Raw genomic sequence first — 26798 nt, 5'->3', positions numbered from 1 at the left:
TGGGAAAGGTGCTTTTAAGAGCTTCTAAGCTGGGAGTTTGTACAATTTATCTGAGAGCTGGTACGTGGATACACACTGCTCCTTGTGCAGTGTAGCATAAGGTAAAATGAGGTTGTGTGAAATGTTGCTGGGGGTGATTTTAAGAGGATGTGTTTTACTTTGCAGTACCACAGACTTGCAACACTGTTGGTCACCAAGGGACAAGGGACGGAGGTAGAGAAGTTTTCTGGCACGGAGCTGGAAATACTCATTTCACTGCACTCTTCTTGCCTCAGGTCAAACCAAAACGAGTTTGGTCGACATCAGAAGAAGAGTGCCTTAGGTGACCTTTTGCATAGGTTTAACTGTGTCGGTAGCAAATCTCACCTGTAGGTAAATTGATGCAACAAATTTTACTTGTGCGGACATGGTCTGGGTGTAATTAAGACGTTTAACTTCCACCTCACAGCATTGGTGAAGCTTAATTAAGACTGACAAAGTTCTTTGCAGTTCTCAAAGGGAAAGTTTGGTCCATGTGTAAATTATGTTACAGAAAGTGCCTAATGTGCTCTGTTAGAAGTGCTGTGGAGGCACCCAGCCTCTGAATAACGCTCTCTAAAACTCTTTCTATTTGAAATTAATGTTTAACAGGAATGAGGAGAACACCGCCTGAATGCAGGCTTTGTAGCACGGCACCGACGCCCTCCCTTCTGTGGGTGTGCTGCTCCCTTTCTCTCTGCCAAGGTCGCTTTGCTTACTGTCATTCAAATGATCCAACAGGATCCTGTACAGCGCTGTAGGCGCTCTGTGACGTAGTTAACAGCACGACAGAACTTTTAATGGCATTAAAATTTTTAAAACTGAGCCACTAGTGACCCACAGACAAAACCATCCCATTCATCCGTCTGTCCGTGCTTTGCCTCAGCCCCTGCATCCCTGTCTGACAGACGCTCCCCTGCACGTGCCTGACGCGTGAGCTGTTGCGTGTTGACCAAGGCAGGATGTGCAGAGTCCCAAACCCCCAGCGGGGTAGTACGTGGCAGCACACGTGAGGGGCCCGTGGCTCTGCCCAGCTGCAGCGACGGGGCACAGCAAGCGGTGTGATCCCTCTGCACAGTCCTTTAACTCACAACAGAAATTTAGGTCTACGTGGCCTGCTGTGTCATCCAACTCTGGTTGTACTAGCTTGGGCCCCAGAAGTAGTGTAGGCACCCTGCTTTATCTATGTGCTTTATCTAGGCTAATTAGATCAGTGCTTTGTCCAGGATAATTGTTTCTACTAATGAGTTTGAGTACAGTGTCACTTGCACAGCGGCGTTGCACCCTGTTCCGGGCCTGCTCCTTTGGTTTGATGGGCACTTCCTCATGGCGTGTGGCCATGCCAGGACATCTCCAGCATGTGTGGTCCCCACAGAGCAAGGGGACTTGAGAGCAGGTCGAGGTCTCAGGACAGAGGCAGATGTTCAAAGTGCTGACAGAGTCTTGGCAGCAGCAGCACAATTGCCCAACAGAGGCAAGAACTAAAATTACAGCCAGGCTGTGAACACAGGGAAGCAGTGATGTAAGGAAATGCAGAGAACTTCCTTCCTCCGGCCAGAGCCCACTTGATTTCACATCCACATCACAAGGCTGCTCTGCCTGTGGGGCACTGGGGGGCATCAGGCAGCAGCACAGCCAGGAGCAAGGAACCCCTAACTGTGTGGGGGTGAAGGGGAGAGGTTAGGGGGAAGATGGCAAAATGCACCTTCCAGGCCAGCCCCAGCGCGGGTTTGCAGGTTGGCCCCAGGAGCTGGCAGCAGCCCTGCCGGGACTCCCCAGGGCCCTGATGCCGGGAACGGTGGCCCGGGCTGTACCTGAACAGGGACACTGGGAATAGCACTGGTCAGAAATACTTTTGACAACTGTGTTTTGTTTTTTTTTTTTCCTTCTGTCAGAAAATGACAATTTATTTGAAACATATTTCTGTGGGAAAGAAAAGCTTTGCAGGAACTTGTAATAAGGAATAATTTTTCCCATTCTGGTCAGGATAAGCAATGTTTATGTCACACTCCCAAGATATAAATGACAACAGGTCAGACCTGCTCCCTGAACCTGAGTCTCCTGCAATCCAAGTATGTGCTGAAACCATCAAGCAGTGGGAGAGAGCTGTCTGTCTCTCACCTCTTTTCCTCCCATAGTCTACTATGGTTTTTTTTTCATACAAAATCATCATGTTCTGTTCATATGCAGAACAAGAATTTTCAACCTTGTGAATTTAAAGCCCAGATATATTTCTTTTCCAGCTCTGACTCTGGACCCTTTCCTTAGCCCACCACATGCATCACACTGGTCCATGAGCACCGTGGAGGCTACAGGGGTTGCAGAAACTCCCCTTGGTGGCTGCTCTGTTTCTAGTGTGTAAAATGAATTGAAGATCTGTAAGTGAGTTAGATTGGACCTTCTGTATTGAAGAAATACAAAATCCTGGTTACTCGGGGAAATGACCCTAGTTTTGCCATTTTCTTAAGTGCATGCAGTCAGTGTTGCTTGCAGTTGTAACCTAAGTAAAAGAGGAAAAAGAAACACTGCTTGGGGCTGCCCCAGGAGGACAGAAATGGTGACTTTGTTGCTTCTTGATCGTGCCTTCCCATCACAGCTAAGCCAGAGTGGAAGCTGTAGCATCGGTTTTCCCTTGGCAACAGCTTTGGTCCTATTTTGTTGCTGGCTGTGGGTCCGGACGTGAACATTTCTGTGCGCTAACTTGGCACAGTGGTACAGGAGCAGCCACTGGAGTATGAAACCATCACACCTACCACGAAGCAGTGCCCCGCTGCCAGGAGTTCCCCATCACCCTCTTTAGGGACAGCTGGGGAAGGGCAGAGCAGGAGGAGAGGCAGCAAACATGGAAAATGTCCATGTGCTCCCAAAGTCTGCCTTGAGCTAAATCACAAGATGCTTATATAAAAATGCGGTTAATTATTACAAAGCAACAAAGCAAGGAAACACAGATATTCACAGTGTATCTCTTGCATTAATTGGTTGCTAAAAATGTAGATTGCAACAGCTATGTAGCTGCAAACATGTCAGTAGCAAAACCATCTCTCCTGATTATTGCGCTGAGAGGAGCTCTTCTCTGTGCGGCTCTTCCCAAAGTATGTCAGGGTAGGAGGCAGCACACAGGGCAACTCAAGAAGCATGTTTAAATGAGGATGCCATCACCAAGAGCACTTGCTGTTCATCTTTGCTCATGTCTGAGAAATATCTAAAAATGTGGAGAGGAGTTAAACCTAGGAAGGTCCACCTGATGGTCAAGGATGAGAGAAACATGAAGCTCCACCATTATGGAGCGTGAAGTTGTTTGCAGACTTTACATCAGCTTGGTAGTGGGCTTGGGTCTGCCAAGAAGTCTGGATTGCGGGGAAAAAAATCTAGCAGAATTTGTTTCTGGCAATGAGCAGACTTGAAAGCTTCGGTTGGACTTTTAAATGTATTGGTCACCATCAGGCAAAATTTTGGTGTATCTAACCTTTTTGTTCAGGGTTTGCAAAGGAAGGTTTCGTATTACTATGGAAAAAATTATTGGTTTGAATAAGATCACAAGCAGGGTGCCAGAAGGAATTATTTCTTACGGTCATGGGTAACTCAAGCGAAACAACAACCAGTGGCAAACAGAACTGATGTGTTTCCCCACTGATGGCAAGAAGAGCGGGTACATAGGTAGTGAAAGCTGTAACTGCCCTGAACAACCTGTTTTCCCAGCACAGCTCCGCATATGACTTTCCTTATACTCTTTTCTACCCACTTCAAGTCAATAAAAACCTGTGCAGGAACACAAGATGGGTATCCCTGTTCCCATGGGCTGTGACTGACCTCTGCAGCTGGTCTAGGCTTTTCCTCAGGTAATTTTATCTTACCAAATTTTACTCCACTACTTCTTGCCTTACACAGGAGAGAGGACAAGCTACCTATTACAGCTTCATCCTTGCTTTTTTTTTTATCTCGCAACTTAATTTGTTAGGGTACTTCACTTCTAAAGCACTTTGAGAAGAAAATTTTGCTAAACAACAATAACGTTCAGAAGAGGACATTAAAAATATCTTAGGATTGGGTATGACATAAAGACAGTTCACTTCTTTAATGTCTCACTACTGGTCACCAGCAAAATAGAAGAAAAATTAGTTTGGAAAAGATTTAAAGGAAAGAATTATGTTTTGCAGCAGTGTATTAATGTAAGTAAGAAATCTAAACCTGTAAAAGAGAGGAATTAGTCATTACTCAGAAAAGACCAATTGTTACATGTCTCAAGATATCCGAGAGAGAGTTAAGGCATTTCGGGGCCATGCAGTCGTGTATCCTGTGCATCTGAAAAACTGTCTGTTTTTTTTAAATTAATGTGCAATTAAAAATAAAAACTTGTCACCACTTACGCAAAGAGTTTTTGAATATTGATTATTCACTTATTCAGGTCTGAAGAAGCTTCTTTCCTTCTGATCTTTTTTCTCTTGTTTTTGTCTGCCAAAAGAGGAGGGCATTTCTGTAGAAACTATGAAGAAATTGGCAATTTCAAAACATAATTAGGAGCTTAATGTGCCTCATTTTAAGGACATTTCATGCTATGACCAAATAATAATACGAACAAAATGCTGCCAATTGAAACAATCAGCTGGGGTTCTTAATGTAAAAAAAAAACATATTAGGGACTATTAATACACAAAGCTCAGCTCTGAATAAGGCAGAGAAATTAAGTTATTGCAGTGAAGTGAGGGCAAAATTTTGCAGTAGCATTGTCTGAATTGACTGGTGGTCTCCTTTGGCAATATATCAGGTATTTGCTCTATCACAGACAATTTTTTTTAAAGCCAGTGTTCATTTTGTAACCATGTATTGTAACCAAAACCAAACCATGTATTTAGTTTCAAGTGTAGCCTTAATCCTGCAAGCATATACATACATACCGGAAAATGTAAGTGAACTCATTGAATTTACTGGGACTCTTTCATGCTAAAAACTGAGACAGTCTTGTTTGCGGATTCATATGCTTATTCATTTACCTGCCTGCTCTGCAAGATCAGATTGAGAAAGCTCCAGGTGATAAAAAGCAACAACACCAACTTACAGGTGTGTTTTGTAAGATTACCTTAAAAGGATTTATTTAGGCTGCTTTCCACATTGATTTGGTTGGATTTGTTTGGTTTTAAACCTACATAGGCAGTTCATAACAGTGCCCACAGAGAAAAGGAGCTGGGTTTTTTTGTGTGGTGTTGATAGTCTGGTCTTTGATCCTTTCTGCATGTCTAGTGTTAGTCAAACTGGCCACACTGCCTCATTTTGCTGGGCATTTGGCCCCAAGTGAGGATTCATGCCAAAATACCAGATTAAGATGGTATCCTTAGAGCCTCCTATATACTTAGACATGGTTTATTGCCAGAGAAGAATTGTGGTTTCTGCTGCCTCATCCTCCTTTCTTGTTCACATTGATGCCTACTTTTAGTCCTCATTCCTAGCAGAGTGCAGGCTTCTGTATGATGCTCGGAGTCTTTATACAAAGGAAGTTTTCTCATTATAAAACCATATGCAGTGATGAGCACAGCTAAGAAGGAATTTCTTACTTGGTGAGGGAGGGGTAGCTGACTTAAGCCCTGAAGATCTTTCACCCAGACATTTGCTTATGAAGTATTGCACAGCCCCATGTGTGTGCACAGGACAACGTGGGTGTTACCTGCACACACCAGAGCCAGGGTCCAAACCAGGGCCACTGCTAACTGCGGGGAGCCTGGTCCAGCTCCACACGTTGGGAGTGGGACCTTGTCTGTCTTCCTGCTGTGTTCAGAAGTTTAAATTCACTCTGTAACTGCTGCACAGGGGTAGCTCTGGCCTTCTTTCACTGCGGTGGGGAAGATGCACAGTACAAGCATTGAGGCAGTAACGTGGCCTTCTTGTTACACCTTAAACTCCTTGTACGTGAGCCTCCTGCTTTGTGCTTCCCAAATGCCTGCTAAATTTTATTCTGAGGCTTGCTTCCGAAAAAAAAACAGCCTCTTCCCCTCTGCTTCATTGTTTTGTGTGATCTTTACAAAATGTGGCATTTCTGTCTAAATAGTAGTTTGCCAAAGGCCTGTGACAAACAATATTGAGTTGTCAGTCATGAGACATTAAAGAAGTGAACTGTCTTCACTTCATACCCCATCCTAAGATATTTTTAAATGTCAGAGCTTGTGACTCAGTGATTGCAACTGGCTTCAATTTTGGGATACCTTAAACTGGAATACATGGGCCTGATTTTCAGAGAGTGCTGTGTTCCCTTTCTGCAAATGTTAGTCCTTAAACGCATTTCAAAAATATGCACAATTTCATCAGGATCAGTCAACACTCTGGAATTTCTGACTGCAATGCATTTCTGCCATCTTTCCTGTTTTCACACAGTCATGCTTTCTAAATTCATTTTTAGATTACATTCCGCATGGCAGAAACACATAAAGAAAACTGAGAGAAATATTCTTAACAATTTGTGAGTGACATATTTGGGTTTGTAAGTGTTTAATTCTGATTTGTTCTTGTTGGATAATTTTTCAAAAGGATGAAATTTTACATTTGAAAATTAAGAAAACAAAGTAGACCTAATAATTTCCTGCATATAACTGACCTATTTCTCAGTGCTGTTTATCAGGAAAATTGCTGTGGCATTTAACAGAACTCTTATCTGTTTAGTCGCATTTGGAACCCACCTTGTCAAATTAATGGAACAATCCTCTTTCCACTGAATGGAAGACCACTGTAGCTTATGTTACCAACAATTATTTTCATTTTAAGAAAAATTATTTCTTTCTGCAAATGGCATATAAGTGTCACTGTGCTTGATTAAATGTCCAAGAACAGAGATTAAATTATCAGAGTTGAGAGAGGAAATGTGACTTAAATGGTGACACGCATAGCTGAGTTTTGTTGGTGAATGCCAGTGAAAGCTGAGCTTGGGGTGGTCAGAAGCAGGAGACCAAAGAACAGCTACATTTATAAAAGACTTGTTTTATCTTGCATCTCCTTGCACTTTTTGTCAGGCAGCTTCCTGATGCCAGCTCAGTGTCAGCGCAGCACTAGCTAGCATGTATGCTCACAAACTCAGCACTGTGGTTGAATTACTATGCAAGCGCAGAATAATCCAGGGAGGTTAGATCTGAACCATGTTGAAGCTAGAAATGCATCCCAGTGCAATAGCCTGTCCTTCCGCAGGACATCTTTTGCAACACTGCAGGTCTTCACCCTTGCCAAGGGATGAGTACATGGTCTACAGCTACCATGATGCCAAGTCTCTGGACAAATCTATTCAATCATTTATCCATTGGATTCTCCCAATGGGACTGAAAAGTTACAGGGGCAATGATTTGTCTAATAGGAAAAAATAATTAAAAGAAAAAATTGAGAGGACTGTAATGCTTGAGATTTTTCTCTCATATGGAGAAGCAATTAATCTGAGTAGCACTGTTTTTTGAAAAAGTCAGATACATTTGCTTTCCTAATAGAATTCTCTTGGTTTTTTTCTGTAGGTCCAGCTGCCCAGCGCCAGGTACAGAATGGGCCATCTCCAGATGAGATGGAAGCACAGAGAAGGTAAGTGGAGTTAATCAGTTATGGTAGAGTTCTAGTTTCTAACTTGGATCAACATGCAGTCCTTGCTCACCAGTAAGCACTGATCTTTTTACTCATACCTGTTTTAAGTGATCATGAGTTTCCTGTAACTGTTGCTAATGATTTTGTGATGACTTTTTAAAGGGTGAACTGAAGCCATAGGTAAACTCTTTGCTCAAAGGCAATGTGAAGCATGTCGATGTTCAGAGTTAAAGACAAAGCATGTTTTAAAGCAATTTTTAGACTGTATGTTTCTCAACTACGTATGTTTCTGAACTATGACACACATTAAGAAAGACCAACCCTACTCTGTTCCGGATCACCTGCTAGCAGTAGACAGTCCAGGGAGCATCCGACAGACCATATACACTCTCAGTAATAGCTTAGTCCCATTTTGCATATGGCTACTTCCTATATCATAGGCCATTCCTTTTATTAATGTTTTACTCTAAACCACTGTAATAAATGGAAGTGTAAAGTCATGCCATATGTCTCGACTCAGCGCCATTATTATGCATGGCCTTGTCTCTACCTACTGGGAGTGGTCTCCTTGACATCAAAGGGAAGGCAGGCAGGAGGCCTATTTCCATAATGAAATTATGAGGTCCACCTCATTTCAGCTTTTCTGATTCAGCCGAGATTCCTGTAGCAGCAGTAGAAATCCCTGCAGCAGCAGTTTCTTCAGCTTCCTTCACTAAGTATAAGACATAGTGGTCCCATTCTGGACTAAGTCTTCTAGTCAGTGGTGTATGCTGTCAGAGCTGTCATCTGTCTGCCTGGCATCGGTGGTGTCCACGCCAGCAGCACTACTTAGCCAGGCTTGTGCTTCCCTGTTGAAGTATAGGCTTGTGCACCAAAAAAAAAGCACCTTTCTTTTCCATATTCCTGCTCACTACAAGCATGTTTTTCCTGCTGTATGAGAACACTGCAGAATATTCTGCCGTAACATGTGTAGGTAGCTATGAGCTGCTGAGCCTCACTTCACCAGGAGTGCACTGGAGTACAGAAATGGGCAGGACCTGTCGCTGCTTCAAGTTTGGTGTGTGGCCTTACTTAAAGGAAGTGTCTGCATCTGCTTCTGTAACGAGAGGAGGATCAGCAAGGGCACAGTGAGCCCTCTGGAGGAGTCAGCCCAGTGTTCGGTTCAGATAATAAACAGCTTTGTAAGGATTTTAATGGAACCAGACCTGTAGGGGCAGCTCAGCACCAGAGATGTTGGGTATTGGTCTGAAGTGACAGAGGCTCAGCGGGCTCTGCCTTTGTTTGTAGGTGCAACCTATAAGCCGGCAAGGTCCCCTCTTGCAGGGTCCAGGGACCGCCCTGGCCCTGCGGGTTGTGTAGCTGAATATCACACGCTCCTGGAGCAGCAGAGATGACGTGTTGCAATATGTCACTTGCATTCACGCTCCAGGGCAGCCATTCTCGCTTGTCCCTACACAAAACCACATACAGGTCAGTCAAGACAAGCTGTGGTAAAGGCACCTTTATGAATAACTCTGAATGGCCTGAGACTTAATAGGAGTTTACCTGCTGACCCATTTAATAGTTATATGTAATGATATTTCACTCAAGATTTGTAAGATTTAGGTTGGGATAGCAGAGCTGTCCTAAAGCTGAGAGGAGAGCTCCTGCTCACCCAGAGGCCGGGGGATGCCGCCTGTCCCCACTGCCCTCCTGAAAAGCCTGATCCAGCTCTTCGTTTAACCAGTGGAAATCACTGATTTTTCAGATCATATGTAACTCAGACCTCAAATTTAGATGTTTAGTCTGTACCTTTAAAGTGTGAGTGGCTTAACTACATCAGAAGAAAAAAAATCTTATTTTTTCATTTTTTGGTTAGAGACATTAAAAGCCTTTTGGGTAGGTATTACTCAACCGCTACAGCACACATGGTTCTGGGAAAGCTTCTTTTGCTCCACTGGACTGGAATAAGTTATGCCCGTAGATGCACTTAGATATTACTGCATCTGCACTGGAGGATTTTCAGCTTTAATTATGCTGATGCATTCTGTAAGCATAGAGCAGACCTAATTTTAGGCCTCACTTTTTTTTAACAATCTTATAAGCAAGCAAGGAAATGAAGTTATGGTAACTACCCTACAAATGTTTAAAAGGTTTTTTAGTGACCTTTACACAAATGTTAAAAGAATGTATTTTTAACTCAGGGTGTAATTTGCCCCCTCTTGTACTTTACTCCTTGCATACTCCTTAAGCAGCCTTGTGCCAATCTCAGGCTTTATTTAGTTCCACTGGAATAAATTTGACTTCCTAAGAGTGTAAGAACTTCTCCTTTTAGCACGTGTAGGAGGGTGCATTTGGCATGTATAAACTGCATCGGCCCAAGGGCAGACAGGACTGGCATGAACTCCAGTGACTTCAAATGGCAGTGGCTGACCCTTCTTTTGGGGAGCACCCCACACCTGTAGCAGCTCTAATGACTCAGAGATGTCTTACTGTTCTTTCTGGTCTGCCAGGCTGTAGTTTTTCAAGTCTGCCCTCCAGATAAACCTAGAATTTCTCCCAGATTTAACGAGGAAAATGTATGTGTCAAGTTGTTCTTCATCATCACATTTTGCTAATAAATGGCAAGCTAAGGTAGGGGACAATATGCTTAGGAAATTCTTAGTATGTGTGTTTACAATTGAAATTTTAGCAGTGGCATATGTGTTCAGCCCATAACTATCAAGTAAGAGCCAGCATATATAGTGAGGTAAATATTTCTATTTATTTGGTTTAAAGTGTCATAGCTAAATGAAACCAGTTGAATCAGTCAACTAAGGCTGTTCCTCAAAACTGTTTCCCCTTTGCACATATAATAGTTTTCTCAGCTGCCTATAACTGTTTTCCAGAAATTGCCAGTGTTCAATGCATTGCATATCCTGAACATAAAACCAGTTTAGAATTGATCCTTCCACAGCGAATAATTATAATAGTGGATTTTCCTCTCCCATCTGTTGAATTAGAATTGAAATATGGGAAGTTTTGTTTTGCAAATTAAGACATTATTTTTTTCCTTGCATAATGTAACTTTATTTTTTTCTGGACTTTTTTTCTTAAAAAAAAAGCTTTTATTTGTATGTAAGAAGATAGAATTATTTAAAATTGCAGACTCAGGAAAATATAAGTAAAAATGTAGCATGGATATATCTCTAAAATATTACATAAGGAGTCAAAATAGAAGCATTGCCTACAGTTAAGCGTGCCTTACTGTACAGACCATGAAGTACAGTTGTTACAGAAAATGAAATCTCTATGCAGTTAAGATTGGCCCACACATACAAATTCAAGGCAAACTCGGTCTAGAAATCATGGAATAAAATTATAATGAACTTTATTACCAAGTGCTCCAGTAAGGTAATTTCAGAGTTGTGTTTCAGTGTTGTTGAAATCTTTAGTCCATATCCATGCGTATGGTGAAAAGTGTGGCAAATACTCTAGTTTTTAGCTCTCAATCTTTTAAACAGGAGAAATGCCAGGGAGGGTTTGTGGCAGGGGTAAGAGTGACAGCTCTTTCTGCAGAAGTGCTAAAGCGTGCGAGAGAAGACCTCTGCTGATAGAGCCTGAGAACTGCACATCTCTGGAAAGCAGAGCCTGGGAAAAGGCTTGGCAGTGCATTTCCCAACGGGACCCCAGGCCTGGGTAGCAGCTCCTGGGCAAAAAGGGGCCAAAAAAGCAGCAGTGTTTTTTTGCACTTGTGGAGGAAACGCAGCTGTCGCGGTCCCCGTGCCCATGCTGGCCAGGACAGGAGTGGCTGTACTGGGACATGAGGTGGCAAACTCTCGGCTGGGCTGTCCAGTGCCAATAAAGGGCTTGGTTGTGCAGCTGGACAAAACAGATATTGTACAGTCAGCACCTAAACGCAGATCAAGCTTCCTTATATTTTTATTTTACCTACAATTCCTTTGGGCTCCTGATCCATAAAAGACTCGGGACCATATCATTTTATGCGAGATGCCCCTTACTGTTCCCTTGCAATGCTCACGCTCTTCAGATCAACAGCATTCATGGTTGCTGTGCTCTCCTGGACCTGGGGCACTGACTGCTCCTCCTGCAGAGCCCAGTGAGTTACATTAAATGGATTGGCCAGTTCCTGCAGTGCCCGGCAGATGCGGAGCAACGTCCTGGTTACGCTTCCCCAACACATGCAGTGGCACCGCTGTGGCCAGGGCAAGAAAAATCAGAGCCACCTCCATCTCATGGGGAACAGCATTTCTGTGAGGGACTGGCTCACACCACCCAAGACATACAGCCTGAGTGCTTCTCAGTGTATAAAGCTTTTACTCAACAATTATAAAGAATATGTAATGACTGAGGGTTTTTTCATTGATGTTTTAGACAAGTGATGGAGCAACAGCAACAGCGCCAAGAATCTCTGGAAAGAAGAACCTCTACCACAGGCATGTATCAAACCAAGCAGATACAGTCTCTCCCTGCTTGCCTCCTCTAGCTGTAGTAGGGGTTTGCGTGGTGTTATATAAGAGCTAGACTGCTAAAAATGGTTGTAGTTACTAGATTTTAAAGCATTTTCAACTAGGGACTTACATGCATTTAGGCATTATTGTGTTGTTTCACAGTCTGGGGCGTGCAGGTGGAGCTAGGCAAGTTTTGCACTTGGCGAAACTTGTACAGCAAGGAGGATTTTAGACGTACCAAGGGGGCCTGGCCATGCTTCTTCCACAGCCATGGGGAGAGCAGGTAGCACAGCCACCACGAGAGTGACTCCGTGCTTCCAGGGGATGTCAGCACGAAGGGGCTGATGTGCTGGAAGTGCCCGGTCAGGCGCTCCCCATCGCTCTGCAGCACAAAGCAAACTACAGCGCAGCGGAAAATATAGCTCTAGATGCTCATCAGTGAGGATTTTGTGGTCATGAAGTGAGTAGTCTTCTGTGAGCTTAATGGAAAATATATATATATTTAATGAGCTTACGAAAAGTCTTCTATAGCATATTAAGTTGCACTAAGAGAAGAGATGACAGGAATAGCACATAACTACAAAGTATGGCTTTGCCTCTCTTGAAAGAAGGCAAGCAAGCAAGCCAAGATGGCCATGTTGTCTTTGGGCTTTTGTGTTGGGGAAGTTTTTTTCAGTTAATCTGGACACATAAGTGAAATGTTTTTCCTCAGCTGTTACAGCTTTTTAGTTTTTTACTTGAAACCAGCTTAGACATACACACACGCCTTTTAGTCAGCGACAGAAGTTGTTGGACTCCATTTAGGCAGAGGTTACTGTGTGCTATTCTGCATAGGGAACATAGCCAAAATCCTGCCTTGGCATCCACAAGGAGTGGGACGTGTCCCCCCAGGGGCTTCTGGCTGTCCCCTTCCTGGCTACAAGGTGGCCACCACTGTGTTCAGTGTGTCTCTCGCAGCTGCCCATGGTGCAAGGGTGATGCTTGTGATCCTGACTCAGATTCACACAGGGCTTGGAGGAGCCTCACTGGCACCAGAGCATGCAGCCCATCCTGTGCTGCCAGGGTCCTGCTCTGCACAGCCCTCTGGTTCTGCTGAGGGTTGGAAACCCCTAAACCAGTGCCTGCACCATCTCCTCTTTGTTTTCTTTGAATTTCTGTTTGCATTTACTTTGCGGTTCCTTTTTCTCCGTTCTGCTTTGCCTGGGTTTCGTTCCTTGCTGCGCACCCATCTTATTCTTTTCATTTGTCTTTTCTGTTCTTTTAGTTTCCACCCTTCAGATAAGCGAGTGCTCTCCCACCTCTCAGCCCCAGTCTCCCCATCCCACCTGCAGTAACTGCAGTGCTCCCGCCGCTGGTGCTGTGCCCTCCCCACCACCTCATGCCAATGCTGTCTCTTTGGCACCCGCTGTCCCCGAGCCCGCCAGTCAATCCTCTTTCCAGTCCCCGTGGAAAGCCAGAGAGCTCCCACAGCTCCTGCACAGGCACTCGGCCTCCGAGCTGCCAATGACCCCAGGTTCCTCCCCTCCAGTCTGCCCAAAGCACAGGACTGTAACACCAGGCATCAGGCGAACCTCGCTGTCTCCACCACCTCCCCATCCTTCCCACTTCCTCTTTGCTTCTCGCCAGCCTCTCAGGCGCTCTTCTCTTTCCTGCTCTCCTTGGTCTTCTGCTTCCCCCACCACAAACACACCACCTCTGCAGAGTGTTGATGTCCTGCAGCCACGTGGTCCCACCATCCTGCCCATGATTCCTGTCCCACCTGACAGAGTCAAGGGGCCCACAGATAAAACAGGCCAGGAGACCTTGGCAAATGTACCTTTGAATGGTCATCCTGAAGAGCAAATTGCTTTAGGCCTCTCTGGGACCCAGTTGAAAAGTGTAGACGGGTCCTTCTTTCCACACCTCGGAGCTGCACCCTCCTCCCCGCTGCCCACCATCACCAGCCCACCCGGCTCCTTTGGCCAGGCTCCCTCCCCATCCTCCCATCCATCATCTCGTCCTCCACAGCAGCGGTATCAGCCCATGTCACACTGTCTTCCGTTGCCTTCCCCTTACGCTGCTGTGTCTGAGGTGACTATGCCCAGGAGGACCCCTCCTTACATGACTTCATCAACCATTGCCCACTTGAGTAAGTACTGATTTTGAATGAGTTGTGACCTGTATGAAGCCTTAGCTTTCAGCTGTATAAAAAGCCCCGTTGGCATTGCCCGTGCCTGCTAGAAAACGGGCTGAGAGACCCAAAGCTACTCCTGCTGTACGTGATTTCTGAAGCCAAGCTGGAAAAGTACCAAAACCACTCAGGATCGGTCCAGGGACCTTCTGAGCTAAAAGCAAGGGAAAAACCATGAATTACAGGACCAGGGCCCTGTAGCTGGGTTGTTGCAATGCATATTCTTACTGTGTCAGCCCAGAAGGAGATTTTTATCATTCAGCAGAGTCAAATTGCATTTGGCAGCAAGCTTCATACATAACTTATTTTCAACTGGTCTAAACATAATGGATGGGCTCTTCTGAAGCTGGAGGCCAGGTCTGCGGTAGACTTGTTGTCTGTGTAGCAATATTAGTAGAGGTTGCAATTTTTTTTTCTCTTTTTAAGTGGTATTTCTGTTACCAGCAAAAGATATGACATGGATTTTGTTATAGTCATCCAGAATCCCCTGTACTTGTGTAATTTTTTTTCATTCTAAGAACTTTCTTCCTGGTATAAACTGCATTTATAGTTGAGGGCTTGTCACTGTAACTATTCCAGCAAACCTTTCCTGTTGCAGGCAGATCAAGAGCTTGGGTCTGCCACTTTGCATATGGTCTTGATTTCTAGTGCTCGTCTAAAGCCTGCGGAGTTAGAACGCTTAGGAGTAATGCCTATTTGCAGTTCAGATCCCTCGTTTTGTGACTTGGATCCATTCCTATGTATAACTGTATGTAATGCTAAAATGTTGTGCCTAGAAAAGGAAGAAAAGTGAGACGTTTCCTCTCACTTTCTGCTAAAAATATTACTGCAACCACTGGAGGCTCAGTCCTTCAGCTGATATAAGTGCTTGAAATCCACTTAGTTCAATAAAGTTATTTTAAACTCACATCAGTCCATTATTTTGACTCAGTTCAATTTTTGCCTCAGGCTGGCCTCTAATTAGGTGGGTGTAGTTTTGCAATTACAATTAACTGTACCCACAATGAATTACTAGCTATTATGTTCATGAACCAAAGAGGGCTTGAAACGTTTAAAGTATTTCTAATAGCAGCTACAATTCATTTCGAGAATGGAATTGAGGGTGTGAAATAATGGCAGAAGTAACCACAGAAATAAGGCAGTATTGTAAGAAAACCTAGATAAGAAGAAAACTGGCCTGCTAATGGTAAATACAGTTTCCAAATGTTCCTCAGTCAAAACTCGCCTGTCTTTCAAAATAACACTTACTGAACAACTGAATCTGTGATTATCTATCACAAGCAGCCTGTTCTGAGAGAGCGTAACGTGGGGAAATACCCTTGGGGAGGTGGATTTGTTTGACTGTCCCATTACAGACAGGCAAAACCCTGCAACGGAGTTAGCCACCATCAGTCCCTCCAACAGATTGCTGCTCTGGGGAGCTTTGCTGAACCTCCTGGCGCTTGGAGCTGGACTCTTCCCCCGTTATTTTGCAAGACCAGCTGAGATTACACACCCTCTATGCAACAGAAAGAAGGACATGTCGCTGCAGCCCATGAGGTGAAAAGCTGACGTTAACAAAAGTCGACGGAGTTGGCTGATGTAGTTTATTGTCTCTATGTAGAAAGCTATGAGAGGAGCAGGAGAAGGTGCCACTTGTGAACTGAGAAGCATTGTCTTTGTTTTTATATCGGCACAGAATAAAACACTAGCCCAGCCACAGGGAAGAGGAGGGAGAAGGCTGGTTTATCAGTGACAGGTCCTCGCAGGAGGACATAACTGTAGCTAATTGACCATAGATGCACCCACCATTTTCCATTATTCTGCGTGCTTGATGCTCCCTTGCATTGCTCACTCGTCATGCAGTCAGGTCATGGTCTTGGGAGTGGGAACATGACCTCGTGTATGGGCTGGAGGAGAACGTGCTTCACGTCTAATTTGTATTCTCTGCATTTCAGGCCCAGCTCTTCCACCTGGTCATCCCAGTGGTGCTGCTGTGATGCCTGCTTCATCCGGGGGGCCCCCACCTCCGCCACCACCCCCGGTCCCTCCGCCACCCATGGGAGCTGCGCCCCCCCCGCCACCCCCACTGCCGGCAGGCACCAGCCAAGGGGCTGGCAATGAAGATGGGTCAGTGTCAGGGCTTGCAGCGGCTCTGGCTGGTGCCAAACTAAGGAGAGTTCAACGGGTAAGGAGGTGGCACTGGGACTCCCTGATGGGCTCTTCTCCACTGCGGGAAAGCCCGGAGCGGTTTGGTGTAATGGTCTGCAAACCCAGCGTGAAACACAGTGAAACACACTTCAGCTGTCTGTTAGGTGAACTTTTAAATGTGAGTTTGTAGTGCAAATAAAGGTGAGCAGGAAATGCTTGGTAGAATTTCTGCTCTTCAGAAAATGTTTATTAGCAAACAGCCACAAGTTCTCATGTTGCCAGGATTTCTGCAGAGTCCACCACTGTACTAGCTGTTATTGTTTTCAGTCATTATAAGTGGTTGAAACTGCACCATGCTTACAAAAAACAGTGCAGACTGTTGGGGCCTCACGTCAATAGGTGTCCACTTAGGTAGGAGTTACGTAACCATGCGTAAACATAACCATGAACAAACAGTGCTGTGGGTTTTTTCATCAATTGCCCATATATTTGCCTCACCCAGACTGTTCTGGTTTTAGTAAGGTCCATGTGGGTCTTCTTCCCAAGGCAGGACACATCCTATCTCTCTGGTTTTGGGCTATGATTGTGATTGCTGTTCCTAATAATTAGGAAAACTTATCATTAAGGGTGTGATTGTAAATGAAACTTTTCAGTAATTCCAATGTTGATTTCTGTCTTAAGCCAGAAGATGGTTCTGGAGGGTCCAGCCCCAGTGGGGTCTCTAAGAGCGATGCCAATCGAACAAGTAGCGGAGGAGGCGGAGGAGGACTAATGGAAGAAATGAATAAATTACTGGCAAAAAGGTTTGTACTTAGACTTCAAGTAAGCACTAGCATGAGCTCTGCAGCAAATTGTGGAACAAGGGGCTATCAGTTTTGGTTAACAATGGGTCACTTTGATGCTTCTTTGCAATTTGACAGGTCCTGCATAGATGTTAGTCACCAGCATCGCCTGGCCTTTGATGTGAAAGCGTAGGTGTGGCAGCAATGATGCCTGGCAGAGTTTAGCTGCTGTAGCAAGTCCTGCAGTGTGGTAGCCTTCAAAGATGGTGATAAACATATCCTCTGGGCTTTTGCCATTTTACCAGATGTTCAAAGTTACTGTTTTCAGAAAGAGTAAACTATGAAAGGAAATTAGGCAAATCATTTTTTATGCAGCACATTCAGGATGTTGGGCCGAAAAATATAAATAGAAGTGCAATAAAAAGACAACATCTTGGCAGGTAAATTATTATCAATTTTCAGTGTGTTTCAGACAGGCTAGCCAAGTTATTCTCCACTAAAGCAAGTTGTGATGTATCAAGCTACCAGCTGTTAAAAAGCACTCTGTTATTTTTATTTTCTCTTTTTCCCTTGATTCCATCAGTAATGTTCTGTCAGACTCCTAAGTTCTTAGTGTTAGATGTTTTATTTTTAGCTCTGTTTTTTTTAACTTATGAATAGTGAAAGAAAAGCATGAGTAAAATAATGAAGAGTAGGTACAGTTGTGTAGTGCGCAGAGATGGAGCTTTCAAATAATGTTGTCTAGTATAAAAACAGTTCCCAGTTCAGAGGATTCTAGCTTTCCTCCATGTCCTGCTCATTTCAGAAGGAATTCTGAACATGGACTGCTCATGTAATCCTTTACGAAGCATTAAATAAATACACAACACTGTAAAAAGTTCCCAGCAGTGTAGAATACCAAATAGATAATTTTCTTTCTTTTCAGAATTAAAATAGTTTAACAGCTTTTAATAGTTATTTATTGGTTCACCTTCTGATCTATTTTGTGCTGCTACGTATCAAGACTGACCTTGCTGAACTGGAAGATGTCTGTAAGCAAAGTAAGGTTTGGTGACTAGATGCTGGGATAACTAGCTGTGTTCAAACAAGCAAGCCAAAAAGGGGTCTCAAATGCTTGGATATAAAAATCCTACAAATTTCTGTGATTCTAGTCTAAAATGTACTCCATTACGGCTTTTGGCAGTGGGATCTGGTGTCTTCAGGTATTCAGGGTCCAGTCCCCTCGGTATCTTAACAAAAGCACCTGCACTACTGGGAGCACCATGCTGCCTCTGCTCTGAAAATAACTGAGCTGCAAATCCTTTCCCAGAGAGTTGGCAGCAACAGAATTGTCTCCTAAATTTTGCTCCACAAAGCCATGGAAGTCGCTGGAAATACACGAGTGTCAACCAAGGGTGCAATCTGGGCACTAACTGATACTGAGAGGACTTCTTTTGGCTGCAAACCCCTTTTTATGTGTGATGACACAGAGAAAGGAAACAACCTGGCACTACGGTGTTTCAGGTTCCTCTTTCTGAGCTGGCAGCCAGGAGGTAAAAAAGATGCTTGTTAAACTGAGCATGTTCAATACAGAAATCACTGAGCGATGAGCAGGGGATCTCAAGGGCCCTTTTCTGAGCAGAAAACCACAGAAACAGGGAATGTCTCTAATGCTGGGTAAGTAAAGAGGAAAATGCTTCTGAGAGGTCAGGTGGTATAAAACACTGCCCTCTAGGTTTAGTGGCCCCCACAAGAGCAGCCCTTCGCTTCAGGACTGAAGGGCAAGCAGAATAATGAACTATCTCACAAACTGCTATCATTTCTAGCCCGGTTAAGTTTGTTGCAGGACATAAATCTAACACTGGTCTCTCACCCTGGAAAATATTTCCCTCACTCGGTTTTGTAATCATTATAACCTTTTTTCCTCAGAAGAGTTGAGTAAATATTGGAGAAGAACTAAAAAATTATTACTGATCTAATAAAATTATTAATGTAGTTGGAAATAACTCTCACAGAGCACTGTGTCTTACAGACACATGCATGTGTTTTACCCCTCTGGTTTTCTGTCAAATTCTCTCAAATCCTCCAATTTGTATATCCAGTGAGGCTTTTCTTTTGACAGTGATATGAAAAAAAAAACACAAACAAAACCTTTGACAAACTTGTGACAGTGTTTTGAAACTCAGAAGCCTTTATAAGTGCCACTTGGGATTTTTTTTTTTCTATGAGATGAACTTTGTCCACTTCAGAAGCAAGACTAAATGAAAAACTTGTCATATTGGTGTTTTAAAAAAATGTGCCAAGGATAGTGTTCACAGGTGGATAAGGATCATCACAAGCAAACTCCGTGTGGAGACCAGAGCTGCAGTTTCCCTAATTGTCTAAAATGGGAAATTGGATGTCTAGAGAATCAGTATCTGGCACACTTGAGTACTATTTAGACCCTAAATAGGGCTTGAAAATCAAGAATTGGGTCTTGTTTTCTTCAGCCAGGGTGGCTAACACCCAGGAAGTTTTACCATGTGTTCTTCAAAGAGAAACAGCCAACATCTTTGGCTGTCCAATTGCTCCAATGGATGGATTGCAGCTCTTTGCTGCTTTTTTTCTCAGAGAGTTTTGCTGCTCTTTGGGAAGCAGGACAGAGTGAGGGTCTCAGGTCCTCACTCAACTTCTGTAGGCACCACCAAAATTGCCAGGGCTCAGGAGCTCTGTTGCCTTTGAATTGGATTTGAGATAGCAATAATACCCTGTCACTCACCAAAGGCACTTGAAAACCCAGGCTGGTGCACTCATGTTTCCCGACTCCGAGCCTCCAGCCAGAGCTTTCCCACCCTGGAGGGAGCAGGGGTCTTGGCTGAACAGAAACTGTGCCCCACCTTTCACAGGGAGGATGGACCTGGGTTGAAGGCCTTTTCTGATTGTCTTCCCAGCACGTGGGAGCACTGTTACAGCCCTTTCTCTGGGAGAGAATGGGATGGAAGGATATAGGACAGGTGACAAAACGATATGGGAGCTGCCAAGAACAGCATCATCACTGTAATACCCACCAGAATCACCTAGGGAGGTTGGGCTGGTCCTCAGAAACCGCTATGGGGTTTGGGTTGTTCCTCCTGTGTAGGATACAGGAGCCACCACTTCCTGAGCTCTAGAGAGAAGTCGTCCCTTTCTCACGCAGTTTCATACCCAGCTGCGCTTCCTTCCTCCCCTTCAACATATTTCTATATGCTCTGCACCCTGTGTTCCTCTGTTGAAAACAGTCTCATGATATTGCCCCTTTCCCTGAGTTGTATTGCTGAGTTCTGGATTCCTCACCTCCACCCCAATCCTACGCAATCAAACACATCCAGCCTTTGTCGCATTCCCTAGGATGAACTAAGTAAATAATAACTCCCACCAGAGCCTGAATCAGCCTTCCCTTGTGGAGGATGTGTTTCTAGAGGGTTGACTGTGTATCCTATCTCCTGTTCCTTTGCAAAGGAGGAAAGCAGCGTCGCAGTCAGACAAGCCAGCTGACAAAAAGGAAGAGGAAAGCCAAAACGTAAGTGAAAGACTCCATGCTGTCGTGCTCTCTCAAATGTGTTGATGTGCTGCCTTGTAAGCCAAAGTCCTGTGCTCATTCACTGTGTGTGGCAGGCAGTGACAAGGAGTGCTGATGCAGGAATGGATTTGCACATTCAGTCAAAAGGTTAAGTGTAACTGCATCCACTTTTCCATGGAACAGCACCCTATAAACAAGAATTGCTGCCTTATTCATAGGTGAGGTACCATCCAAACCAGGCTAACAGATGCTTTCTCATGGTCTGATCCAAGTGTTGTAGCGTACAGTAGATTCTTGCCTCCTCAGAAGATGCCTTGAATCTTCTGGCAAGTCAACTTGAGATCAAATCCATATTTCTTATCTTAAATGTGCGGGTTCAGCTAAGCTGAAGTGGCTCATCAACCATGTGGTGTAACCTTGGATTGCAGTCCTTCATGCAAAGCGAGAACTGACTCACTTCGGACCCCAAAGTGCACAGAAAACCTCTCTCTGGAGGGGCGGGGAAGGGAAACGGTATATTAAACACTAAACCATTCTGAAGCTAAAATATGTGTTGATGATACTTACGCTAAAATGAGATAGAATTTGGACAACTTTAGGGAACTTTCATTCATTTCTATTTTATCATTCATTTCTATTTTAACTGTTCTGTCTGTATGTTGTCCACAAAAGCAATTAAACAAGTCTTTTGATTTGACTCAGTCTTTACACTGAACTTGATGCAGCAATTTTGAGTTCAACATGCAGATTCAACACTTTTTTTTTTTTTTTTTAACCTGCTGAATTGATAAAGCATGAGAGAGAATCTCAGGAGAGGCCAGGATTTACACTGTCCCTTCCTATGTGGAGCTTTTCTGGGCTCCTGCTCATACAGCATTCCTGTTGGTAACCTTGTGAAGGCTCTCTGCCATGGCTGCAAGTTCAGAAAGCATCGTGTGTGCCTCATATTACCTGTGCAGAGATGTTACCTCCAAAGTCAAGGTAACAGCTGCTCAGCAGGAATGCCATTCAGAAAATGCGGGTCTGGCCCCAGTCTGAAAGGTTTGTAGCAAGAGCAGGAACAAGCACTTGCACTGTTTAAGGAGAAAAGCAGCTATTTTTAGTGTGTTCCTTGAGGGATACTTCAAGCATGGAATTTGCCTATTGAACCCTTGATGCCGCTGTGCAACCATTGCTCTTAATCTTGCCCCAAAGCTAGTTTTGAACCATACACTCAGGGATGAAAGGCACCATTTACCTTCTAACTAGGCTGAAGCCTTTGCTGTCTTCCTGCTTCTTATTCTCTCTTCTTGAAGCTCTGCATTAGTTTATAAGCCAAATCAATCTTTTTTTATAGCACCAAACTGTTTAGAAAGGTGTTTTAGGGAACATCTGTTTAATGTGTATCTTGAGCACACTTTGTGGGGGGGGGTATCGTCTGGCAAACTCAGTGCAATTCCGTTCTGTAACACACAATTAATGCTTTGCCCGAGTGTGTTTTGAGGGCTGCTAAATAATATTGACATATCAAATATAGAAGTTAATGTTTTATGATGTCATACATAAATCCCAGGGAAAAAAAAGAGTTCATATCTGTGATGTAGTGTTTACTCTTCTGCTTAGGAGGAGTATCGATTGATTTAGTTACATTCTGTTAGTACCTGGACTATGCTCACTGATACCAGTGGCTGTCCTGGGCTAAAAGTCTGGGATCTGACCTGCTGTTCCTTCAGGTGGCTCAGTTTCCATATCACAGAGAGTTTCTAAATTTGGGAAACAGATATTTTGTATTTAGACAACAGCAGCCAGCACTTCAGAGTGGTAATTCAGCCTGGTTTGGTATATAAGGATGAGAGTGATTCAGTGGACTCATGAAGGTGTCCATGATAGCAAAAAAAAAATAAAAAGGATTTATTTTGCCACACTAAAGGGAGAGGAAGGGTAACGTTTAAATGGGCTTGAGCCATACCTCGACAGCAGTGCCTGCTGGACATGCTTGGAGGAAACTTGTTTTTGTACCTGTGCTGCAGCTGGTCTCCAGAGTAGAAGAGGACTCTGCACTTCATCTCCAGAATTAAGTAATGCCCTGTTTTTCTCTCTATAGGATGATGCTAGCACCTCTCCTTCATCCAGTGCACGAGGTCCCACCCAGCAGCAGCAAAATTCATCAGGTATTAAACCAAACTACTAGTGGTTTAGTTGTCATCTTAACCTAGTCTTCTCTGCCACCTCTAGACTCTAGGTTCATCATCCTACTTCTGAGTGCAGCAGCAGTAACTAACAGAAAAATTGCCAAATATCTATTGTTATAAAAACTGTACTCAGTAAGAAGTAGCGATAGTATTTGCTTCACAGACAAGGAAATGACAATACAGCCAATTTAGTTAAAGGGATCGAGACATGTAGCTGAGGATCGTCATCTTCAACATTGTGCACCTGAATCTCCTAAGAGGAAAATCTATATTATTTTACTTTTGTTAGTGTAGCTGTCCTGGTTTATACAGTTGGGATTTGGGTCTCAAACTGTTATCCTTCCTTTGCCTAGGAGCTTGTGGCAGTAAGCCTGATCCTGAGAGTCAGTAGGTGAAATTAAGGAGACCCCAAATATGTTTTTCCTACAATGAGTTCAAATGACTGTATCTGAGTAGATAAGCTGCAAGCCAGTCAGAGTCATCCTTGCGTCAGCCTTGGCTTTCATACATGCTAAAAGAAATATCTCCCAAGGAAATGAGTATTTAACCATTCCAGCTTCCTTTTGGAACAAAGCCATCCTTTGCACGTTTTGCAAGGGAAAGAGAAGAAGCTGGGAGAAAGGTGCACGTCAATGAGGAACGAGATATACAGATTTCCTGGGAGTGCCCATAATTCTTTTAAAGAGCTTTTTAGGATCTCACAGAGGAGCAAATCCCTGTGTATAAAATTGTGTGTTATGCCAGTCTCTGAAACAGTTCACTTTATTTCAGACTATTTGCATAGGAGGAGATTGGGACGATAGTAAGAGTTTTCAGTAGCAAAGGTTATATAGTGCAGCTTTTGGGAATGTTCTGTGAGTTAGAAATGTAGACAACATTACATAAATTCTCTGTGGAGATTTGCATAGTGGGGTTTTCACTGCCTTTTTTTAGATACACCCACATTTTCTGCCAACTATGCAGACAAAAAAAAAACCTAAGCTCTTTTAATTTAAAATAAAAATAAGTATTGTACTGAATAAAATAAGCCTTGCAGCAATTACCCTGTATTTCTTAATAGAAGTGATTTATGCCTTTCCTCCTACTGTTCCTGTTCCATGTCTTTTTAGTATGGTTTAACTATTCAGTCCCTAATTAAAGGGATCACTAAGCAGATTTTTGCCAGTGCTTTCCATATGATGTAGGCAACCACACTCATTCAGCAATCTCACTTTCCTGGATCTTTCTAAGTCACTCTCCTCACTGAATGAAAGCTGCTGTATAAGGCAATCAACTTCAAGACTTTTTTAGCGTTAGAGAAAAAAAAATAAACAGTAACTTTTCATTTGTGTTTTCCAGACTCTGGGAAGAAGCCATGGGAAAGGAGCAATTCTGTTGAAAAGCCTGTATCTTCATTACTTTCTAGGTGAGCTACATGTGGTGTCCCTGCGGCTGGCTAGCAGTCGGGCTGGTCATGCTGTCCCCATGGCACGTGCACAACTCATGTCTCGTTTCATTCCATTGCTGTAGAAATCCATCAGTGGTGAAGAGCTGTGAAGCTAAGAGCCCCACACAATCCCACGTGTCTTCTAGGTACTGGCTAACAGCCTGGCTTCTTAATTGTCTTGGCTTGTCCTCTGGCTAATCCCATCATTCAGCACTAATGTTTGTCTTCTGTCATGTCTTTTACTCATTCTCTTACAATCCGCTTTGTCTGTTGCCGCACAAAATGTGAAGGTAGAGCGTGTCATGTCAAAGGCTTGTTCCATGGAAACAGCCTCCTGCTCAGGTGGGCACAGGCATCACAGATGTTAATCACACTTAAGCAAGTGCTTAAAGCATCTATGCTTGTGAATCAGAGGCACAGACTTGGCAGCATGCTGTGCCACATGGAAGGCAGGTTTGGAAGCATCTTTTTACAGCAGGTTCAGGATGACCCTGTCAATAGGGGAAGTTTTCATTGTCCAATCTCTGCAGAAATTCAAAAGCAAAGGCAGAAATTATCTGAAGAGCCTGCAGCTGGGAGAAGGGAAGTTGTGCCTCCATCCATGCAACTGCAGTGGGTTAAGAAAGGAAAGCAAATCTTGGTGCAATAAGTTAATAACATCAAGCTGTCAAAAGGCCCAGCCACAGACAGGGTGTTCAGAAATATGAGGTACAAAAGCTGGCAGGTATCAAAAGCCAAGAAGCCTAAAGTAGGACTCCAGAAGTCCTGTCAGTCAGAACAGCCAAGCTGCAGTATCACCAGACATGTTCTTACCCACAAAGTTTGATGTTGGACAGCTAAAGAGAGACTTCCTTCCAGTGCTGGTCCAGGACCACCCAGTGTTATTGCAGTACTGGACACTGAGATGGATGGATAAGCTGAATAAGGAGGTAGAACACTGACTTACGTATGTTTAGTATTTACTGCAACAAGATGTCCCTTATTTCACAGTTACATATACGACAGTGCTGGTTATCTGCAGAGAGAAAGTTGCCAATGGCAACTATCTGCATGTACTTGCTGCTGTGTTAAAGATGCTGGAACATGCCCTGCCCAAACAGAGGGATGCACCAGTGTTACCAGAGCAAAGTATATTCTCTCCAGCTCTCCTAAAACCAGTGGGACACATTGATTCTAGGAAACACGTGAGAGTTTCCAACAGATATAGAAAGACCATTCCTTCTCCGTGCAAATGGGAACGAAACATAAGCTGCTTAAAGCAGCCATCAAGTTTTCACCAGCTATCTTCTGTAACGCCATTCCATCCTGGGAGGATGAGGAGTTAGGTGGGAAAAAAATCCTTTCCTAGTTTAACATCTAGAGTCTCACCTCAGTCTTTGCTTGCTCGAATGACTTCTGTAGAGGAAGTGGGGCAGGTTTCAAAAGCTCTCAGCGGTGACCTGTTTCCGGTCCTGTTCAGTTTGATGGCATTTGTATCTGTCTTAACTCCCAGCTTAGCTGTGTGACGGTAGGAGACTTGTTAAGATTTTCCTGAAAAAGGGTTGCAAGACCAAGTGTACCCTCAGGAGGGGCAGAATCTCCACCAGCCCCCAGTGTGGGCTCAAAGATGATGGCAAAGTTATTTGAATTCTTTCCAATGAATTATATAGCAGGGTTAATTTTTGAAATGTTTTAGAGTTACTGATTAAAAGAGAAAGTCAAGCATCTTCTGCTTCCTTAGTTTATTTTATCAGCCATCATCAGAATTCAGCCCATTGACTAATACCGTCATGGAAGACCAATAACACTCAAGTGTACTAGCCACTAAGGGCAGATTGGGTTTGTTTCTGGGTCAAAAAAAAAGTGCCTGTGCTACACAGTGCTATCAACAAGCTCCACTTTACTCAGTCAGGCCTTCCAAGGAAAGGATTACTTGGTTATTACTTTTCCTATAATATTTTTCTAACCTGTCTTCTACTATTCCTTGATCACTCAACTAAACTCTAGGTAGTCAAGACAGGGTTACTGTACAGAAAACAGACTGTGAGAGAAAACCAGACATCTGGCTTGCAAACTGCAAATGCTGTAATAAAGTACATTGTTAAACAGGCTTTATCCCCTGAAGACATCTCAGCATTTTCTAGTCTGCAATCATTGAGACTCCCAACACCAAAGAAAAAAAAAAAAGAATAAATTAAGTTTCAGTGCAGTCTTTGCGCTCCCTGCAATATGTCTGCAACAGGAGAAAGCAGCATCTTTGAGGCTCAGGCTATGTGAACGGAAGCAGTCCTGCTCTCCAGCTGCCGAACTCTCTTGAGTGGCACAAGAGGGAGCCTCTGCCCCAGTGCTCGAACACAAGTGCTCTTGCTCTGGGGTGGATTTCATCCACACCATCAGGTGAGGATGAAAGTGTGCGTTGTGCATTGCAAGGAACTGACTGGCTTTTTTTTCCCTCTTTTTCTGTTTCTCAAGGATGAAGCCAGTAAGCAGCAGCAATGATGTGGCTATGGATGCCTTAGATTTTGATCGAATGAAACAGGTGAGTGAAAACATCTTTTGCACGTAAGAGATTTGAAGAGCTACGCATTTTCCCCCATGCATGCGCTGTACAAGCAAAACAGCTGTTCAGT

The 26798-nt window shown here is 43.8% G+C and overlaps 1 protein-coding gene across 5 annotated transcripts in view; it reads left to right on the top strand.

Moving 5' to 3' along the window:
- Nucleotides 1–26798, top strand: part of EVL (Enah/Vasp-like) — a 132950-nt gene that overhangs the window by 104164 nt on the left and 1988 nt on the right. For 3 of the 5 annotated variants that reach the window (XM_086749823.1, XM_086749825.1, XM_086749822.1), the window contains exons 4-12: nt 7500–7563; nt 11917–11978; nt 16101–16330; nt 16975–17096; nt 20532–20592; nt 22676–22742; nt 24102–24168; nt 24273–24335; nt 26641–26707. In XM_086749823.1, coding sequence (XP_086605949.1) covers nt 7500–7563; nt 11917–11978; nt 16101–16330; nt 16975–17096; nt 20532–20592; nt 22676–22742; nt 24102–24168; nt 24273–24335; nt 26641–26707 — 803 coding nt within the window. The remainder of the gene's footprint in view (nt 1–7499; nt 7564–11916; nt 11979–16100; nt 16331–16974; nt 17097–20531; nt 20593–22675; nt 22743–24101; nt 24169–24272; nt 24336–26640; nt 26708–26798) is intronic. The other 2 variants (XM_086749827.1, XM_086749824.1) reach the window with 1 other exon arrangement.

The sequence above is a fragment of the Chlamydotis macqueenii genome, chromosome 5, assembly GCF_036417535.1.
Source record: "Chlamydotis macqueenii isolate bChlMac1 chromosome 5, bChlMac1.mat, whole genome shotgun sequence".
Classification (NCBI taxonomy): domain Eukaryota; kingdom Metazoa; phylum Chordata; class Aves; order Otidiformes; family Otididae; genus Chlamydotis; species Chlamydotis macqueenii.
This window is presented reverse-complemented; position numbering and strand designations above follow the sequence as displayed.